This window comes from Narcine bancroftii, chromosome 8 (assembly GCF_036971445.1).
Source record: "Narcine bancroftii isolate sNarBan1 chromosome 8, sNarBan1.hap1, whole genome shotgun sequence".
NCBI lineage: Eukaryota > Metazoa > Chordata > Chondrichthyes > Torpediniformes > Narcinidae > Narcine > Narcine bancroftii.
In genome coordinates this window covers 29,580,375-29,597,657 of record NC_091476.1, presented here as the reverse complement: position 1 = coordinate 29,597,657, position 17,283 = coordinate 29,580,375, and the positions used below count along the sequence as shown (strand labels likewise).

At 39.2% G+C, this 17,283-nt stretch overlaps 1 protein-coding gene across 1 annotated transcript in view; it reads right to left on the bottom strand.

Annotated features, from left to right (window-relative positions):
- Positions 1 to 17,283, bottom strand: part of LOC138740568 (kelch-like protein 4) — a 110,348-nt gene that overhangs the window by 19,823 nt on the left and 73,242 nt on the right. The window contains exons 5-7 of the mRNA XM_069893418.1: positions 11,693 to 11,905; positions 10,654 to 10,840; positions 9,543 to 9,767 (exon numbers count right to left, since the gene is read on the bottom strand). Of these exons, the coding sequence (XP_069749519.1) occupies positions 9,543 to 9,767; positions 10,654 to 10,840; positions 11,693 to 11,905 (625 nt within the window). The remainder of the gene's footprint in view (positions 1 to 9,542; positions 9,768 to 10,653; positions 10,841 to 11,692; positions 11,906 to 17,283) is intronic.

The following is a 17,283-nucleotide window of genomic DNA, read 5'->3' as shown; positions in this document are numbered from 1 at the left end:
TATATTTTCGGGTACCTTCTCCCCTATTTTATCTAGCTCTAATCTGGTCCAATCTGGTTTTTCCCTTGTTTGATAAAAATCTGATAGGTATCTTTGTGCTGCTCTATAATAATTCTTAAAGTTTGGTAGTTGTAAGCCCCCTTGTTTGTACCATTCTGTTAATTTATTTAGCGCTATCCTCGGTTTCCCCCCTTTCCATAAGAATTTCCTTATTATTTTCTTTAGCTCCCAATATAATGGGTTACACAGGCTATACACCATGCCCCAAAAGTTAAATAAATGGGACCCAACATTATCAGATAGATGTTTTCGCTGGAAGAAGGAAATGCGAACAACAGTACATGCAATTTGGACATGTGAAAGTGGAAACGTTTTGGGAAGATCTAAACCAGGTATGAAATAAAATCACAAAAAGCAACATACCAAAAAATCCAGAGATCTTTCTTCTAAGTAATATAAGAAGTAAAGAACTTGGACTCAATTTGGATGGAGCACAAAAATTGTTTATTATGATAGCCTTAGCTGTAGCAAAAAAATGAATGATGTCAACCTGGAAATTAGAAGATAGCATGAGAATACAGCAATGGTACAGAGAAATGAATAAATGTATTCCATTGGAAAAAATAACATATAATTTAAGAAATAACATCACAGTATTCGAACAAATTTGGGAACCATACATGGAACACAACAGAGAAGTCCTACCGTGGACCACCACCGCCTAAAATGACAGAAGGAGAAAAAGACGAAATGAACAGACCCAACATGTAAAAGTAGATGACACAAATTTCTTGTTTATTTTCATTGTGTGATGACATTGTTTAATGGGTTTAATGTATCATATATATTGAAAGTTGAGTGGGTGGGGAGGGGGGGATGAAGGAGGGAGGGAAGGGAGAAAATGACACTGTGTATATTCAAGAGGGAAATGTTTGTGTGTATTTTGGTCAGTATGGTTCATAGTGTGAACATTTTTTTAAAAATTAAAAAAAATGTATTGTTTGCCTGTTGAACTGTTTAGTGTATTTCAGAGTTTAATACACACCTCAAAAACCATTAGTCTAAACACTAACAACTGTGAACTCCATTGCAGAGTTCTCTCCAGCCTTAAAAATTTCTACTAGAACTTTTCTTTCTGATCCTCAACCAATGCTGCATCCCCTTTACTCGGCCGCGGCAGGAATAAATGCACGCAGGCTGATTCCAAGGCACACCACTCCATAACTATGGACAGCGGTCATAGATCTCCAAAAATGGTTCGACCTAAAAGGGGAGGCAGGCCTCTTCAGCCTGGTTAAGCAACCTGCATAGGAGAAGGTCACTCCGATATAAAACCTACGACCCAAGGACCTCGCTGCCATGTCCCAGCTTGGTTGGCCACGGCACATGAACCATGGGTGTAAAGGGTAGGGCCAGTACTGCGCACACTGCACTCCACCTAAAAGCTCCTTTGCGCAGGCCCGGGGACAGGTCCACGTCCTCCCCCTCAAAAGATGCACACAAACTCAAGCTAGCATGCTGGAACATCAGAAGCATGCTAGACAAGGCTGACAGCCACCGACCTGAATGTCGGTCTGCCCTCATCGCACATGAACTCCTCAGACTCGACATCGACATAGCCGCTCTCAGTGAAGTCCACCTTGCAGATGTAGACAGCCTCCAAGAACACGGCGCAGGCTACACACTCTACTGGTCTGGCAAGCCTCAGGCTGAATGACGCCTATCTGGTGTTGCCTTCATGGTCAAGAACTCCATTGCCTCCAAACTCGAAAACTTCCCGACAGGCCACTCTGACCGGATCATGTCCATGTGACTCCCCCTTCAAAACAAGCGACGCATCACTCTCATCAGTGTCTATGCTCCAACCCTTCAGGCGGAACCAGCAAAAAAGGACAAGTTCTACACTGATCTGCGCATCATCATCCAACGCACCCCTACAGCCGACAAGGTTGTCATCCTTGGTGACTTCAATACTTGCATCAGCAAAGACTCAGAAACCTGGCCAGGAATCCTTGGCAAGCATGGTGTCGGCAAGTGCAATGACAACGGGCGCCTCCTGTTGGAACTCTGCGCAGAAGAGTGGCTTGTCATTACTAACACCCTTTTCCAGCAGAGAGACAGCCTGAAGACTACCTGGATGCATCCCCGTTCCAAACACTGGCACCTCCTGGACTACGTTCTGGTGCGAGGAAGAGACAAATGAGATGTGCTCCACACCAGTAAATCCCATCAATTCTTGGGGATGGGAAGGGGGAGGGAAATGGAGAGAGATCCCAGTAATCTTCTCTGCCACTCTTATGGTCTTGTGGATTGACCTCTAATCAATCGTGCCACACTATGATGCAGTTGGACAGGACACTCTTGAAAGAGCTCCTGGAGAAATTTGACAGGATGGTGGCCTGCCTTAGTCTTCTCAGGAAGTGCAGTCACTGTTGCGCCTTTCTGTCAAGTGAGGAGATGTTGTGTGACCAGGATAGGTCACTTGTTGGTGATCTCCGAGGAACTTGATGCTCTCTATTCTCTCTTCTACCAAGTTATTAACATGAAATGGAGTGTGGTTGTCCCTGGTTCTGAAGTCCACAATAATCTTCCTTGTCTTGTCCACATTGAGACTCAGGTTATTATTCTCGCTTCAATCAACAAGATTTTCCACCTCTTCTCTGTTGTGCAACTCATCGTTGTTGTTGATGAGGCCAACTACTGCCGTGTCATCTGCAAACCTAATGACTCTGTTGGAATTGGACCTGGCATTCCAATTGTGGGTCAGTAGCATGAACAAAACCAGGCCAAGCACACAGCCCTGAGGGGCACCAGTAGTCAGTGTGATGACGCTCGACATTCTGCTGCCAAACTCGGCATTCTGTACTCTTATCATTACGAAGTCCAGAATCCAGTTACAGAGAGGGGTGTTGAGACCCACTGCTGAGATCTCCATGAGGCCTCGAGGGTATGATTAAACCCTGAATTGAAGACAATGAACACCAGCCTGGCACACAAAGCTCTTCATTTCACTGATATAAATTTCTCATAGCATTAGCAATATTGGCCATGGCGATCCATTGATTTTTAATATTCACTGATGTGTATTTCAGTAAAGCTTAAGTTAGAAAGATGAGGGTGAAACTGCCCTTTGAATGTTCCACAAAGGTAATCAGAATGATTTGACAAGCGTTACAACATATCAAATTTATTTCAATTGAAGAGAAAATCAGGACGAATTTGAACATGGTCACTATTGGTGCGAAGGGCATCAACAACAGTTCAGTTTCCCCTTCACTTGATTTTTGTTTTGATCTCATGAAATATTTTATGTGCATAACATCTCTTCTATATACATTCCAAGCTGAAAACCCAAAACAACAAATCTATGTAAGATTTAGTAAAAAGATCTTGACTCAGAAACCAAGTTGATGAAAGAGTATTCAATTCCACATATGAATAAAGACTTGCATCATGTACCAGTTCAAAGTATATCCTCCCTTTAGAAATGCAAGGCTGTTTTAAGTTGATGAATTGATCGTTAATATGCCTCCAGATATTTTGATATAAATATCTTTTGTAGATATTTTATCTCTGTAGAATTGATTTTCTTCTTGTTTATAAACATAGTTCTTGCAAAGACATAAAAATGTGGATGATATGTACCTCTTACGCACGTGAATGTCAGAAAAATAGAGGCTATAGGTGTAAGGTTAGGAAAAAATAGATTGTTGTGGAGTAGATTTACATAGTCAGCGCAACATTGTGGGCTGACGGGTCTGTTCTCTGCTGTAATGTGTTCAATAAAATGTTTATCAACATTAAAAGTCAGGGTGGATTGCACAATTGGCTACTTTACAATTTATTTGTCAGTTTATTTCCAATAAAACTTACAACCTGCGATAAACCAGGCTTCCCATTATCTAACTAGGTGAACATATCATCCCTATGACCTTGGAGATTCAGGGTTTGTTCTCAGTCAGGTTTATGATGATGGTTACATTTCTCTTAGATGTTTGTGAAGACTGTGACCAACATACAGAAATAGGAAGACAATGTTTTTGCTCTAATTCTGCTGCATTTTATGCTTTTATTATGCCACTCTTTACTTGACCATATAGAGGCAATCAAGTGGTGAGTGCATATACTTAGGATGTGAACGCCTTTGTGGAAGAGACTTGCAATTGAATCTTCCCTGACAGAACAAAAGCAAATCTGTTCTTAAGGAAATTTACGTATGAAGGTATTGGTGATGACTAGCACCGATATACGGCACAAAATAAGATCCTTCATTAGAACATCAAACTGCTGTCACTTGCCCTTTTGTAAAGTAGCTCCCATAAGAAGTATAAATCTAAAATTTAATTTCACCCATTTTGTCTTCTGCAAACACATCAAGAAGAAAGTAATGAATTTTATGGAATCATTTTTTATGCTAAATATTAAATCTCAACATTTTATGAAGTCATGCTCCTGGAATGGATCTTAATGTATGAGGAGAATATAATAAGGATTCTGTGTGTATTCAAACAATCATCTTGTACCTATTAATCTCCATTTCTGAATTCTCAATATTCATTCTTTGTTTCGGGAGCTTTGCTCTGGAACTGTGATTTTTTTTTCCCACAGAGAGCTTCATTTTGTTAAGTAGCTCAATGCAGCTTAGTAGCATTATGGTATAATTCATAACCATCTTGATTAATAACAAGATATGTTTGAATCCCATATCAAATGGATTTGGTAATAAAAATAACCCTGGATTTTCCAGTGTGATCAAAAATCTTCACTTTATTAAATGTGAGACAAATTCATCTCAACATATCATACATTAAGCTTTCCTTAATAAAAAAGGGATTGTTAGGCAGTAATTAAGACTTATCCAGGCATTACAATTTCAATTCCAAAAGAACAGATATGCTGTCATTTTTATTTCATACCTTGCAAGTAAGAATAGCAATTTTAAGCCATTGTTTGCATAAGAGAGAGCAAAAATTACTGAAAAAAATGAGATAAGATAAAAAATATTCTGCTCTATTAAGCCATACAACTACGCCAAAAAAGCTTGTGACAAATTTAACCTTCACCAAGTGCCATTAACCTCACCATTATTTTAACTGCAAAATCCAGGTTGTTTAAAAAAAGGTTAAATAGATTTAGTCACTCAGAATACATCTTTAAAATAAATCAATTTTGCCTGCAAAATAAATTCTGTGTGAAATATAAGTAAAGTGAAGGAAAACATTTAAAGACCTTTTACTGATTGAAAAGTAGATATGTCACAGTCCTTTGATACCATGGCACAAATGAGACAAAAATGTTTTGTGCCATATACATCATTATGAAGCTGTAGACCCAGCTAAATAACAGAGTGTATATTAGAATTATGGCCTGAATGGAATATAAATATTATATCTCTCAACATGAATTTTAAGGGTTAACTCTTTGATGAAGAATCAAAATCAGAAACAGAATTTATTGTCATGAACAAGTCACGAAATTCATTGTTTTGTGGCAGCGTCACCTGGCAAAGAAATAAATAAAAATGGTGCACGAAGAGTCAAAATAAGGCAGTGTCTTGGTTCATTGAGTGCATCTCATCCACTTTCTTCCCAATTCTTAGATCATTACTTCTCTTTATTATCAAACAATCTATTGATCTCACATCCACAGACCTGAAAGATTTATCTTCCTTCACTAAAATAATTTTGTTTTTGTCTGATCCTTTAATCTGAGACTATACTCTCCTGTTTCACAATGGGAACTTAAGGGCTTGGGTTATAGGGAGATATGGACAAAATGCAGTCATATTAGTAAATGCCAGCTTGTTGAGCCAAAGGGCTTGTTGAATGTCTTGATGACCAGTGAGAGTAAACTACCTCAGCACCAACCTTGCCAGTCCTTCTAAGATTCTTGTAATGTAATAACCTCAAGTAAGTATACAGTATTACACTTTCTCTCTTGATTGGATAATCACATTATTTCCAGAATCAACATGAAGGAGACCACATCCTTCTGAAAGTACAGAAATAAATTGGACACAATGCTCCATACCCCTCCCACTCATTTACCTGTCCAATTTTTTTTTTTAAATATCAAAATTGAGTCTGCATTTACCAATTTAGCTGGCAGCTTTTTCCACATTTTCACCATTTTGCATTAAATTCCCTTTAATGTTCTCTTGAAACTTTCCCCCTTTCACCCTTAACCCATATCCTATAGTTTTTTTTTGTATCTCACCTACCCTTCAGTGGAAAAAAACCTATTTGCATTTACTCTATCTATAGCCATCATAATTTTGTATACCTCTATCAAATCTCTCCTCATTGTTTTGAGCTGCAGGGAAAAAAGCTGTAATTTGTTTAACCATTCCCTGTAACTCAGTTCTTCAAGTCCTGGCAACGTCCTTGGTAAATCCCCCCTGCACTCTTTCAATCTTATTGATATCCTTCCTGTAGTTATGTGACCAAAACTTCAAATTTGGCCCCATCATCAACTTCGATAACTTCACCATAACATCTCAACATCTATACTCAATGCTTTGATTTATGAAGGCCAATTTGCCGATTGATTCAGGGAATTCAGGGAATTTTGTCTCTGAATTCCCAGATCCTTCTGTTCTACCGCTCTTCTCAGTGCTCTATTGTTCACAGAGTTTGTCCTATCTTGGTTGTCCTTCCAAAATACTACACCTCACACTTGTTTGCATTAAGTTCCATCTGCCATTTTACTAACTATCTTTCAGGCTGCTCCAGACCCCTCTGCAAGCTTTGAAAGCCTTCCCCACTGTTCACCACTAATCTTCACTGCAACTGCAAACCTAGTGATCCAATTTATCACGTTGTCATCCAAGTCATTGATACAGACGACAAACGACAATGGACTCATCATCAATCCTTGAGGCACATCACTAGTTACAAACTTCCAGTCAGAGATGCAGTCATCCACTATCACTTTCTGGCTTCTCCTGTGAAGCCAATGTCTAATCCAATTTACTACCTCACCATGAACACCGAGCGACTGAACCTTACGGAAAGCCCTCCCATGCAGGATGTTGCCAAAGGACTTACTAAAACCCATGTTGACAACATCCATAGCCTTTCCTTCATCAATGTTTCTGGTAACTTCCTCCAAAAACTCTATAAAATTTATTAAACATGATCTACCGTGCACAAAGCCCTGATGACTAATCCTAATCAGTCTCTGTCCATCCAAATACTTCTATATCCGATCTTAGAACACCTTCCAATAACTTACCCCAACCTATAATTTTAGAACCTTTTTTCAAAGAAAAGAACATGAGCAACCCTCCAGTCCTCTGGCACCACACCCTAGACTAAGCACATGTTAAATATCTCTGCTAGTGCCCCTACAATTTCTACTCCAGCCTCTTTCAAGGTCCAGGGGAATGCCTTATCAAGCCCTGAAGATTTATTCACCTTTCTTTGCCTGAAAACACCAAGCACCTCCTTTTCCTTAATCTCTATAGGTTCCATGACCTCTTAGAGTCCCCTCGTATTTGGAGGAACAACACCTCATTTCAATCTGTGCACACTCCAACTGGATGGCATTAATATTGACCTCTCCAATTTCCATTAGATTTATTCCTACCCCCATTGTTCTCTTTGTCTCCTTTCCTCTAGCTCTTTCTCTCTTCCCTTTTCCCTCTGACTCCTTTACCCAAGCTCTTCATTCAGAGAGCCAAAACCCCCTCTCCCCCCATCAATTCTCACCTGTCCTCCTATCCATATACAATTAGCACCTTCTGTCTCTTTGTCTCCACTCCTCCCCCTGCCCATTCTTCCCTTCTCCCCAGCCTTTTAATTCAGATGACAGCCTATTTTTACTCTTTGAAGGGAGACTCAGGCCCACTACATCAGTTATATACATATCATTATCTCCAGTGGACACTGCAAGGCCTGTGAGTTCTTCCAACATTTCTGTATTTTTACTACAATTACAGCATCTGCAGACATTCATGTTTCACTCCTTCTAACTCAAGGCCTCCAGTTCCAGTAATATCCTTGTGAATATTACCTGCACCTTTTCCAGCTGAATTATATGCTGAATGACATTCTTTCTGTAGCTAGGCAACCAGAACTGAACACAATACTCCAAATGTGACCACGTCAGAGTCTTCTACTGTTGTAACATGATTTTCCAACATTTGTGCTGAATGCTGTGCCGAACCACCCTGTCTTCCTATGTCACCACTTACAGATGAGCATGCAATGTGTCTCTGGGTCATCTTGATCGAAAACCCTCTCCAGGACCTGAACATTTACTAGGCAGGCCCTGTCCTGGTTTCATTTGCTGAAATGTAACACTCTGGACTTGTCTGAGTTAAATTCCATCAGCTATTCCCTGGCCCACTCTCCTAATTGTTCCATATCCTCTGTAATATCAGATAACCTCCTTCACTGTCCACTCAGCCACCAATTTTGGTGTGAGTCACAAACTTCTTTACCACATTCTCATCTCTATCATTATGTAAAAATACACCAGTGGACCCATCCTGGATCTCTGCAACATAACATTGTTCACCGGCCTCCAACCTAAATAAACAACACTCCACTACCTCTCTGTGACTCCGATCACCATTTTATACCTAATTGGCTAGCTTACACTATTCCATGTTATGCAAGTTACAAGCAAATATACCATGCAGGATGCAGTCAAAAGTCTTGCTAAAGTCCGTGTAGACAACATCTACCTCCCCGATCTTATCAACCTCTCCATCATCACTTCAAAGAATTTTAAATTTGTGAGACATGATTTCAAAGGTGTAAAGCTATACTGACTATCCCAAATCAGTTTTTCCCTTTCTAAATGCAGGTCAATCCTGTCTCTTGGAGTCCCCTTCTTGCTTTCCACCACGGATGTTAGGCTTACTGGTCTGTATTTCCTTGGCTGTCTTTGCAATCCTTCTTATGATAAAGGTATAACATTAGCCACCCTCCAGTTATCCAATGTTAGCAATATTCTCTGCCCAAGGAAGCAGTGGATGTTGTCTCATTGAATATATTTAAAACACAGGTAGATTTTTGCATAGTTGGGGAATTAAGTGTATGGCAAAAAGGCAGGTGAGTGGAGTTGAGCCCACTGCCAGATCAGCCATGATTTTGTGGATTGGCAGGGCAGACTGGCTGGGCAGATGGCCTACTCCTTCTCCGATTTCTCATGTTTGTATGTTTGCAATTCCCCATCTCCACCCCCTCTTCCCACAATGTGAAGGTCACCTCTTTAGGCTGATGATCAGTGACTGAATGTTATAGTTAAGAATGGACCATTTGATAGAGTTTGCTGTACTGCACCATGTGCTTTTGGAAATATGTGTTTGTCAAAAACAGCCATGGTGTAAATGGTGCAGACCTTACCATATCAGAGGATTGTAATAATATCATTCTTAAAGCAATTTTTTGTGTTGAATAGATTCATATATATAAATTTTTGCTTTGCAAAAACCATGAACCATAAGTAATATAACACTGTGTAATGCTTCAGCTCGAGAGGTTGGTTAGTATATGTAAATGTTTGTAAATAAGATGAAAATAGATATTTCTTACCTAGACCATGTCTATGGGTGGACATTGGTGGCATTATCGACCAAACTTTGGCTATTGGATTATAACATTCAACAGTATTGGATGTCTTTAATCCATCTCTCCCACCAACAACATACAGTTTATTGTCAATCACCGCCACACCAAACTGCAGACGTCGCCCATTCATTGTACCGACTTGTATCCAGGTATTTGTCCTGAGATCATATTTTTCTACTGTTGTGGCACCTATTGGAATAGTTAATGGTATAGCTGAGAAATTTCAACAAATGAAAATTATAAATCTAAAAATATGAATTCAGTCAAATTGCTAAGTTTTAATTCTTCACAAAGTAGGAGAAATATTATGAACTACTGGCTTCCTGCCTTAGCTACTGCAGTAACCAACTTTATTGTCTGAGGTAGCAACTCAGACCAGGCATGAGTTCATGGATGGACAAGGACAGCTGAGAGGTACATTGTACCAATACATCAGAATATCTATCTCACAGATCACTGATCATGTTTCCCATTTTATGATTTCTGTGGAGGGAAGATTTTAATTGGAACTGCGACCCAGCTGTGGAGAAAAGTATGAAAGTCTGCAGACACTGTGATTGAAGTAAAAACACAATGCTGGAGAAACTTACCATGATGAAGGGCTCAAGCTGAAAACATCGGTTACGTATCTTCACCTTTGCTATATAAAGGACACTATTTGACCTGCTGAGTTTCTCCAGTATTGCGTTTTTACCAATTGTGGAGACATGGAACGAGAGCCAAAAATGTCATTACAGTGATTATGGAAAGAGAGATCCCAGGTAAAATTGGTGCTTGTTTTGGAAGATTATACAATTACTTGATTGGAATATGGCAGAAGAATTTCTCTATAAAGGGGATGGAGAGAGAATATATAAATAGCTAAAATGAAAAAAAGGTATATTTCCTTCAAGAAATATTCTAAATTCTAAACAGCTGAGCAAAAATTTAAAATTATTCTTAAAAAAATGAAAAAGTTTCGATGTCTGTTGTGTGGCATGCCGGAGAGTTACCAACAAAAATACAAGCAAGTTATCATTCTTTTCACATTTGCAATATTATCTCAATTCATGCTGCAATTTCCTATTCATTTTACCCTTGTTAGAATCCATTCCTCCTACTGCATAAAGTGCTCCAACTGTGGACTTTCTAGGTTTGGTTCTGGGACTTTGCATCATGGGCCGTCTTTCTGGCAACAAATGATACCTCATGGCTTCCATAAGGAGCTTCTGGCACTCCAAGTCATCAGCAAACATCGGATTGTTTTCCAAATCGGCCAAAAGCTGAAGTCAACAGAATTCATCAATCATTATTTGTCATAAAACATGTTATGATATTTCAAAAAGTATTTTGGCCTCTATTTTCAAACTACTTAATAGGAAAGGAAATATTATTGTGGTCGTAATTAAAATTATTAATTCTTTTTAGGTTTGTTCATATTAAAATTGGTCTGAGTTTCAATGTGGACCATCTGGGAATACAACACAAGACAGAAACATGTGCACAACTCTGAAATTAGACTAGATAATTTTATCTCAAAGGCCCTATTTGACTTTCACTTCTCACCCTGGGAGAACATTAGGAAATAATGTAACTGGGGATCATTTGGATGGAGAAGAGGACTGGTTCCACCTTGAGGAAGGGCTCAGGCCCAAAATGTCAATAATATATTTTTACCTCCTATGGACGCTGCAAGGCCAGCTGAGTTCCTCCAGCATTTACTGTGTGCTTTGACTACAGTCACAGCATCTGTAGACTTTTGTGTTTCAGTCCCTGGTTCTATTGCCATCTTGTGTAGATTTAAAATAGTAGGGGTCGGGGTGAGACTGTGGGTGATGAGACCTAAGTTTGCATCACAAATCTTAGAGGAGAACTAATGTTCTTGTCGCCACCTGGAAAAAAGATAATGAATTTTCCTACTTGTGCCTCTGGACAATGTTTAGCTCATTATGTTAAAGCTGAGGTGCAGCAATGAGGACAGATGTTGAATCATTGAATCAACAGAGATAAATGAAGGTTGGGACTGGTCATTTGAATATCAGTGATATGCTGAATAATAATCAATTAAAGCAGTGCCATATGATTGATAATCCTATGTGAAAAAATCTTTTAGACTTAATTGTGTTTTCTTTTACCTGTGGAGGGAGTAAAGGTAGTCTGATGTAAGACAAGAGCATCGCGAGATCCTGTTGTCTCCTCTGTGACTCGTACTTCACCCACATCATCAGAGCTTCGAATATCATTTCCTCATCAGGAACATTAATGTCATCACTAGCAAGAAGTTTTTTAATCTCACTGGCAGGGAGAAGAAGGAACTCTTGATTCTTAATCACTTCCATGAAATGTTCCTGTGACCAATTGAACAAGACAATGATCAGTTACACTAGATGCTACTTGTCAAATGTGTATAATTCCCCTTAGATGTGAAAATTGCAACACGATTGGATCATAACATTTCTGTTTGAACACCATTGAAGAGCATGGCTTCAAATTACACTGGAAAATGAAGATTTTTCTTCCAAACACTTGGGGTATATTTTATGGATTTTTGGCTGCTGTCATGAAAATCACATGAAAAATTTCCTGTCACGTACCATTTTCAGGATTTCTTCAGGATTTCTTCCCGAGGTACCCGGAAGGTGTGAGAATTCACTTGGATGGGCCCTTGCAATTTGTTCACTTTAATATGTGCCAAAGTCACTAACATCTTCATATATGATCCAGGACATTGTTACTTGTTTGCTTCAATTCATTATCTTACATAATTTCCATATTAAAATCATGTGAAATATTCATGTAAAACCTCACTAAATCTCTTGTGACTCCACACAAAGACAGCCACGTTGATCTTTAATGGGACCAATTCTGTCCCTCATCACTCCATTATTCTAAATACATAGTACCTATCAAATCTCTTGGGATTTTCCTTCACCCTGCTCGTCATGTCCATTAACTGTCCTCTTGTTGCCATTGTGGTTTCTGTACTGTGTGGAACTGTTCTTTTAATGTACTGTTTTAGATAAGCATCTTTTATTCTGATCACTTCAAATGACAGGCATTGGAAAATGAACCAAAGCTGCTTGTCTGCAAAAGCCAACACTGAAATATATTTAGTGAGATGCACTTCTACCGATGATGCTATAAAAAGTCTATTAAGCCTTCAGTTTTATTAATTGAGTGCATAAAGCTCACCAATAAAGAAGTAATAATGCACTCTCAGGAAGCACAGGTTAGTCTGCAGTTGAAATATTTAACAGAGTATTGACATTATCAGAAAATCAGAGCCCTCAAATTCAATTGTGCATTAAAGAAAATGCACTGAGATCATACTGTGAGCAGAAGGCAAGCAACAGATCTTTCCACTGCCATCCCTGCAGGATATTTGTGTGCATTTCTGGTTCAAAAATTAAACAACTGAAGTGGTGCTGACTTCAGATGTCCACTGGACTTGGCATAAAGCTCTCCAGACCTCGTTCATTATCATGCCTGCATATTTTAGAACCATAGAACATTACAGCACAGAAACAGACCCCTTCAGCCCTGCTAGTCGGGCCGAACCATTTTTTTGCCTAGTCCCACTAATCTGCACCCAGTCCATAGCCCTCATACCATGTACCTGTCCACATTCTTCATAAATGTTAAAATTGAGTCCACATTCACCGCTTCAGCTGGTAGCTTGTTCCACACTCCTACAATTATCTGTGTGAAGAAGTTCCCCCTAAAATTTTCCCCTTTCACTCTTAACTCATATCCTCTTGTTTGTATCTCACCTACCCTCTGTCTATCCCCCTCATAATTTTAACTACCTCTATCAAATCTCCTCTCATTTTTCGACACTCCAGGGAATAAATGGAGACAATAGATGACACTTTACAATCTTCTGCATTTCCCAATTTCAAAACATGTCGTCTTCACAGAAACATAAGCGACGATATTCCAAATTACTATTTTATCACTCCAATAAACCAAATTTCATATTTTCAACCTTTATGTAGCCTTTAAATAGTTGATATAACTATTTTGCATAAATTTGCATCAAAATTTTTATAACTTGAGTAAATAAAGCATTCTGTATTATAATAATATTCTTTATTAAACAGTTAAACCAAAATTAAGATGATTAAAATGAATTCAAATAAAAGTATTTCAATCTCACATATCTTCAATGGTTCTTTGAAGACTGAACGCAAAACTCTTGGTTGGCTCAGATATTACAACATGTGATGTCATAGTAACTATGGCAACATGACAAAAATACAATCTTTCTTAAAGGGATAGTCATAAAATTAACAAAAATCAGAATCACAAAGTTTTAACGTTTACAGGGACCCCCAAACACTGCTAGATATCACTGTGTTATTTGAGGGAAACTGGGTGGAAGGGAACTGATACCAACTTCTCCCTTGCTGACCTCAATATACCCGTGAAACAAATAGACATGAGGAGATATCCTTCTCTTGGAGAGAAACTTAATGATCCTCCATAGAAGAGACACAGATATATCAGAGCACCACCAGGCTGAGGAACAGCTTCTGCCCACAGACAGTAACAATTCTGAATGACCAAAGGAACTGTTCACACTAACAATTCAAGACTCTCATATTCATGAAATAATATTTATTCATTTATTTCTATAGATGAAATACTTGTTATTATTTGTCTGTATGTGTGTTATGACATGGTCGTGTGTCTGGATGTTTTGTACCCAGGACTGGAGAACACTACTCTGTTGGGTTGTACATGTACAGTCAGATGACAATAAACTTGACTTTTTCAGCTTCATTCAATTTTTTTTTGAATATTTTATTTAAACCAAAATATATGAGATAATAATAGCAAGCAATAATAAATCACAATATTCCAGTGTTAACGGATATATGTTGAGAATATATAAAAGGAAAAGAAAGAAAACAAACCTAAAAACTAAGGAAGAACTAAACTAAAAACTAAAAAATACCCTACCCCCCCCCCTCCCTCCACCCCTGCTTCATTCAATATTGGGCAGAGCAGTTCCTATATCACATTGTGATACATCCAGCAGGCATGTTTCCAATGGTTCATCTGTAGAAATTGTTGAGGCACAAGGGGGACATGCTGAACTTCCTTAGCTATCTATGAAAATAAAGGCGTCAGTGTACTTTCTTCACTGCCGCTGTGGTTGGTCCAGCCAGTTCACAAACAATGTTTATATCAAGGAGACTGCAGATCCTGGAATCTGTAGCGAAAGATCAGCCTACTGGCAGAATTCAGCAGGTCGAGCAGCATCCGTGGATGGAAAACACATTTCGGAACCTTTCATCAAATCTTCTTGAAGGATTCCGACTCGAAACACCAATAATCCTTTTTCGCCCACTGATGCTGATCGGCTCAGAGTTCCTCCAGCAGACAGATTCTTGTTTAGTTCAGTTGTTTGAGTTATTTTGGCATTTCACTGACATCTTTCATCTCTTTTGGTGTTGCAAAATATAGAATGACTGCAAAATAGGCAAAGATTAAAGTGCTGACTCCAATTGTAGCAAGAAATATGAGCCATCATTCCACATCCTATCACAATCCTTCATTGTGGTTTTGACTGGAAAAAAAAGGAAGAGGAAGCCTGGACCATCTCAGTTTACAAAAATAGGCAAAAGTGTTTATCAGGATGGGCTTTGTGTGTATGTGAAAGATACTGCAGCAGGAAATTGCTAATTGTTCATCTGTACTGTTCTGTCCACGACTGAAAGGATTAAACAGGATGTCCTCAGAATCCTTGGTACATTTATTTTGAAGTCACTTGCTTGATGAACCACCTATCATCCAATGCAGAATAGTGTTTGAACTCTAATTAAAATATGGTTTTAAAATATCTAAAGACCCGAATTGAAATGCAGCCAAGTTTGTTATCAGAGGTTTCATGGGTATTATTTGAAATTCTTCATTCAAAGTTAAAACTGTTGAACAAGGAAGTCTGCAGACAATGTGATTCTAGCTTATACAAAAATGCTGGTAAAACTTTGCACATCAGGCAGTGTTCTTTACGTAGCATAGGTAAAGATAAATAACCAATGTTTTGGGCTTGGGCCGTTCGTCAAGGTATGAGCAAAAAACAGGTAGGCGATTGAACAAAATGATGGGAATAGGAGGACAGGCTCACAAGTAAGAGGTGGATATGGTGGGAGAGAAAAAAGCTGAGAAATGGCAGGCGGAGGGTAAGACTCTCTGAATGGAGAGGGAAGGGGGTTTAGAGCTGGAGGAAAGGAGACAGAGGGATGGGGAAGAGAGTGAGACAGGGCAGGGGCCTAACAGAAACTGGAGGTTGCTTTTAATGCCATCTGGTTGGAGAGTGCCCAGAAGGAATATTAGATGTTGCTCCTCCAATTTGCAGGTGACCGTGGTATGCAGTGCATGAGGACATGGATGGACATATCTGCATGGAAGTTTGGAACAGAATTGAAATTGTGGGCCAGTGGGAGATCCCCGGTATTACTGTGGACAGATTGAAGGATCTCAATGAAACGATCTCCCGCACTGCATTCAATCTCTCTGATGTAGGGAAAGTCACAATGGGAGCACCGGATGCAGTAGATGGCCCCTATAGATTCACAAGTGAGGTATTGCTTCACTTGGAAAAACTGTTTAGGGCCTGAAGTGGTGGTGACAGAAGAGAAGTGAGTGCAAGTATAGCACTTCCTGCGGTCACAGGGAAAGGTACCAGAGGGGCAATTAGTGAGAAGGTATGAGTGAAAGAGGGAGTCACAGAGGGAGTGGTCCATGCAGAAAGCAGAGACAGGAGGATAAGGGAAGATGTATCTTGGCTGGGATCATATTGGAGGTGACAGAAATTGTGAAGGATAATACGTTGGATGCAGAGGCTGTGGTGGTGTTAGGTGAGGACAAGTAGAATCCTGTCCTTTGTCTCAGCTTTTTTCTCTTGTGCCCCCACCTATGCTCTCTTGCCTCTCAGCTTGTGTTCCTCAACCCCCCACCATTTTATGCAGTCACCTGCTTGCTTTTTGCTCATATCTTGATGAAGGGCACAGGCAGGAAATGTTGGTTACTTATCTTTATCTTTGCCACATAAAGAACACTGAGAGACTTGCTGAGTTTCTCCTGCATTTTTTTTTTCTGTAAACTCCAAGTAAAAACTATTGCTTGGTAAACTATCCAAGGGGGAGTGAGAAGTGAGAGCTCACAAGTTCAAACAGACACAGCAGTGAGTGGAGCAAGGACTTTAAATTTGCTTCCACTACACTGTAAATTTCCACTTGCGACATGTACATAGATGATTTCTATGGTCACATTGTAACTCAGTTTACTTGCTCTGTAATCTGATGTCTTGCTTTGTAGCTGTGGGGCAGCACAATGACTCATGGTTCACTCTCGTGAGGTGGAGGCATGAAGCACCTGGTCAGTTGCAAGCTTCTGCAAATTATTAATATATTAATCTTGCAGATTAATTTTAAAAAGTACTTGTGTCTAGATCATCTTTCTAATTGTGCCTAGTGCTTTATATCCAGGAATGAACTTCCTTGAAATGAAAATGTATACAGAACAACAATCTACAAGCAGAGTAAGATGAATGACCAATTATTTATTTTCTTGATGTAGATTGAGTAAGTAATATTGGCAACAGTATTCAGAGACTTCATGGTTCTCACTTGAATCCTTCAGTTGGATGTTATATATCTCACTAAATTACTGGTACATGCAGTTTGGACCTTGATTTATCTTACGTGATTTATGGACC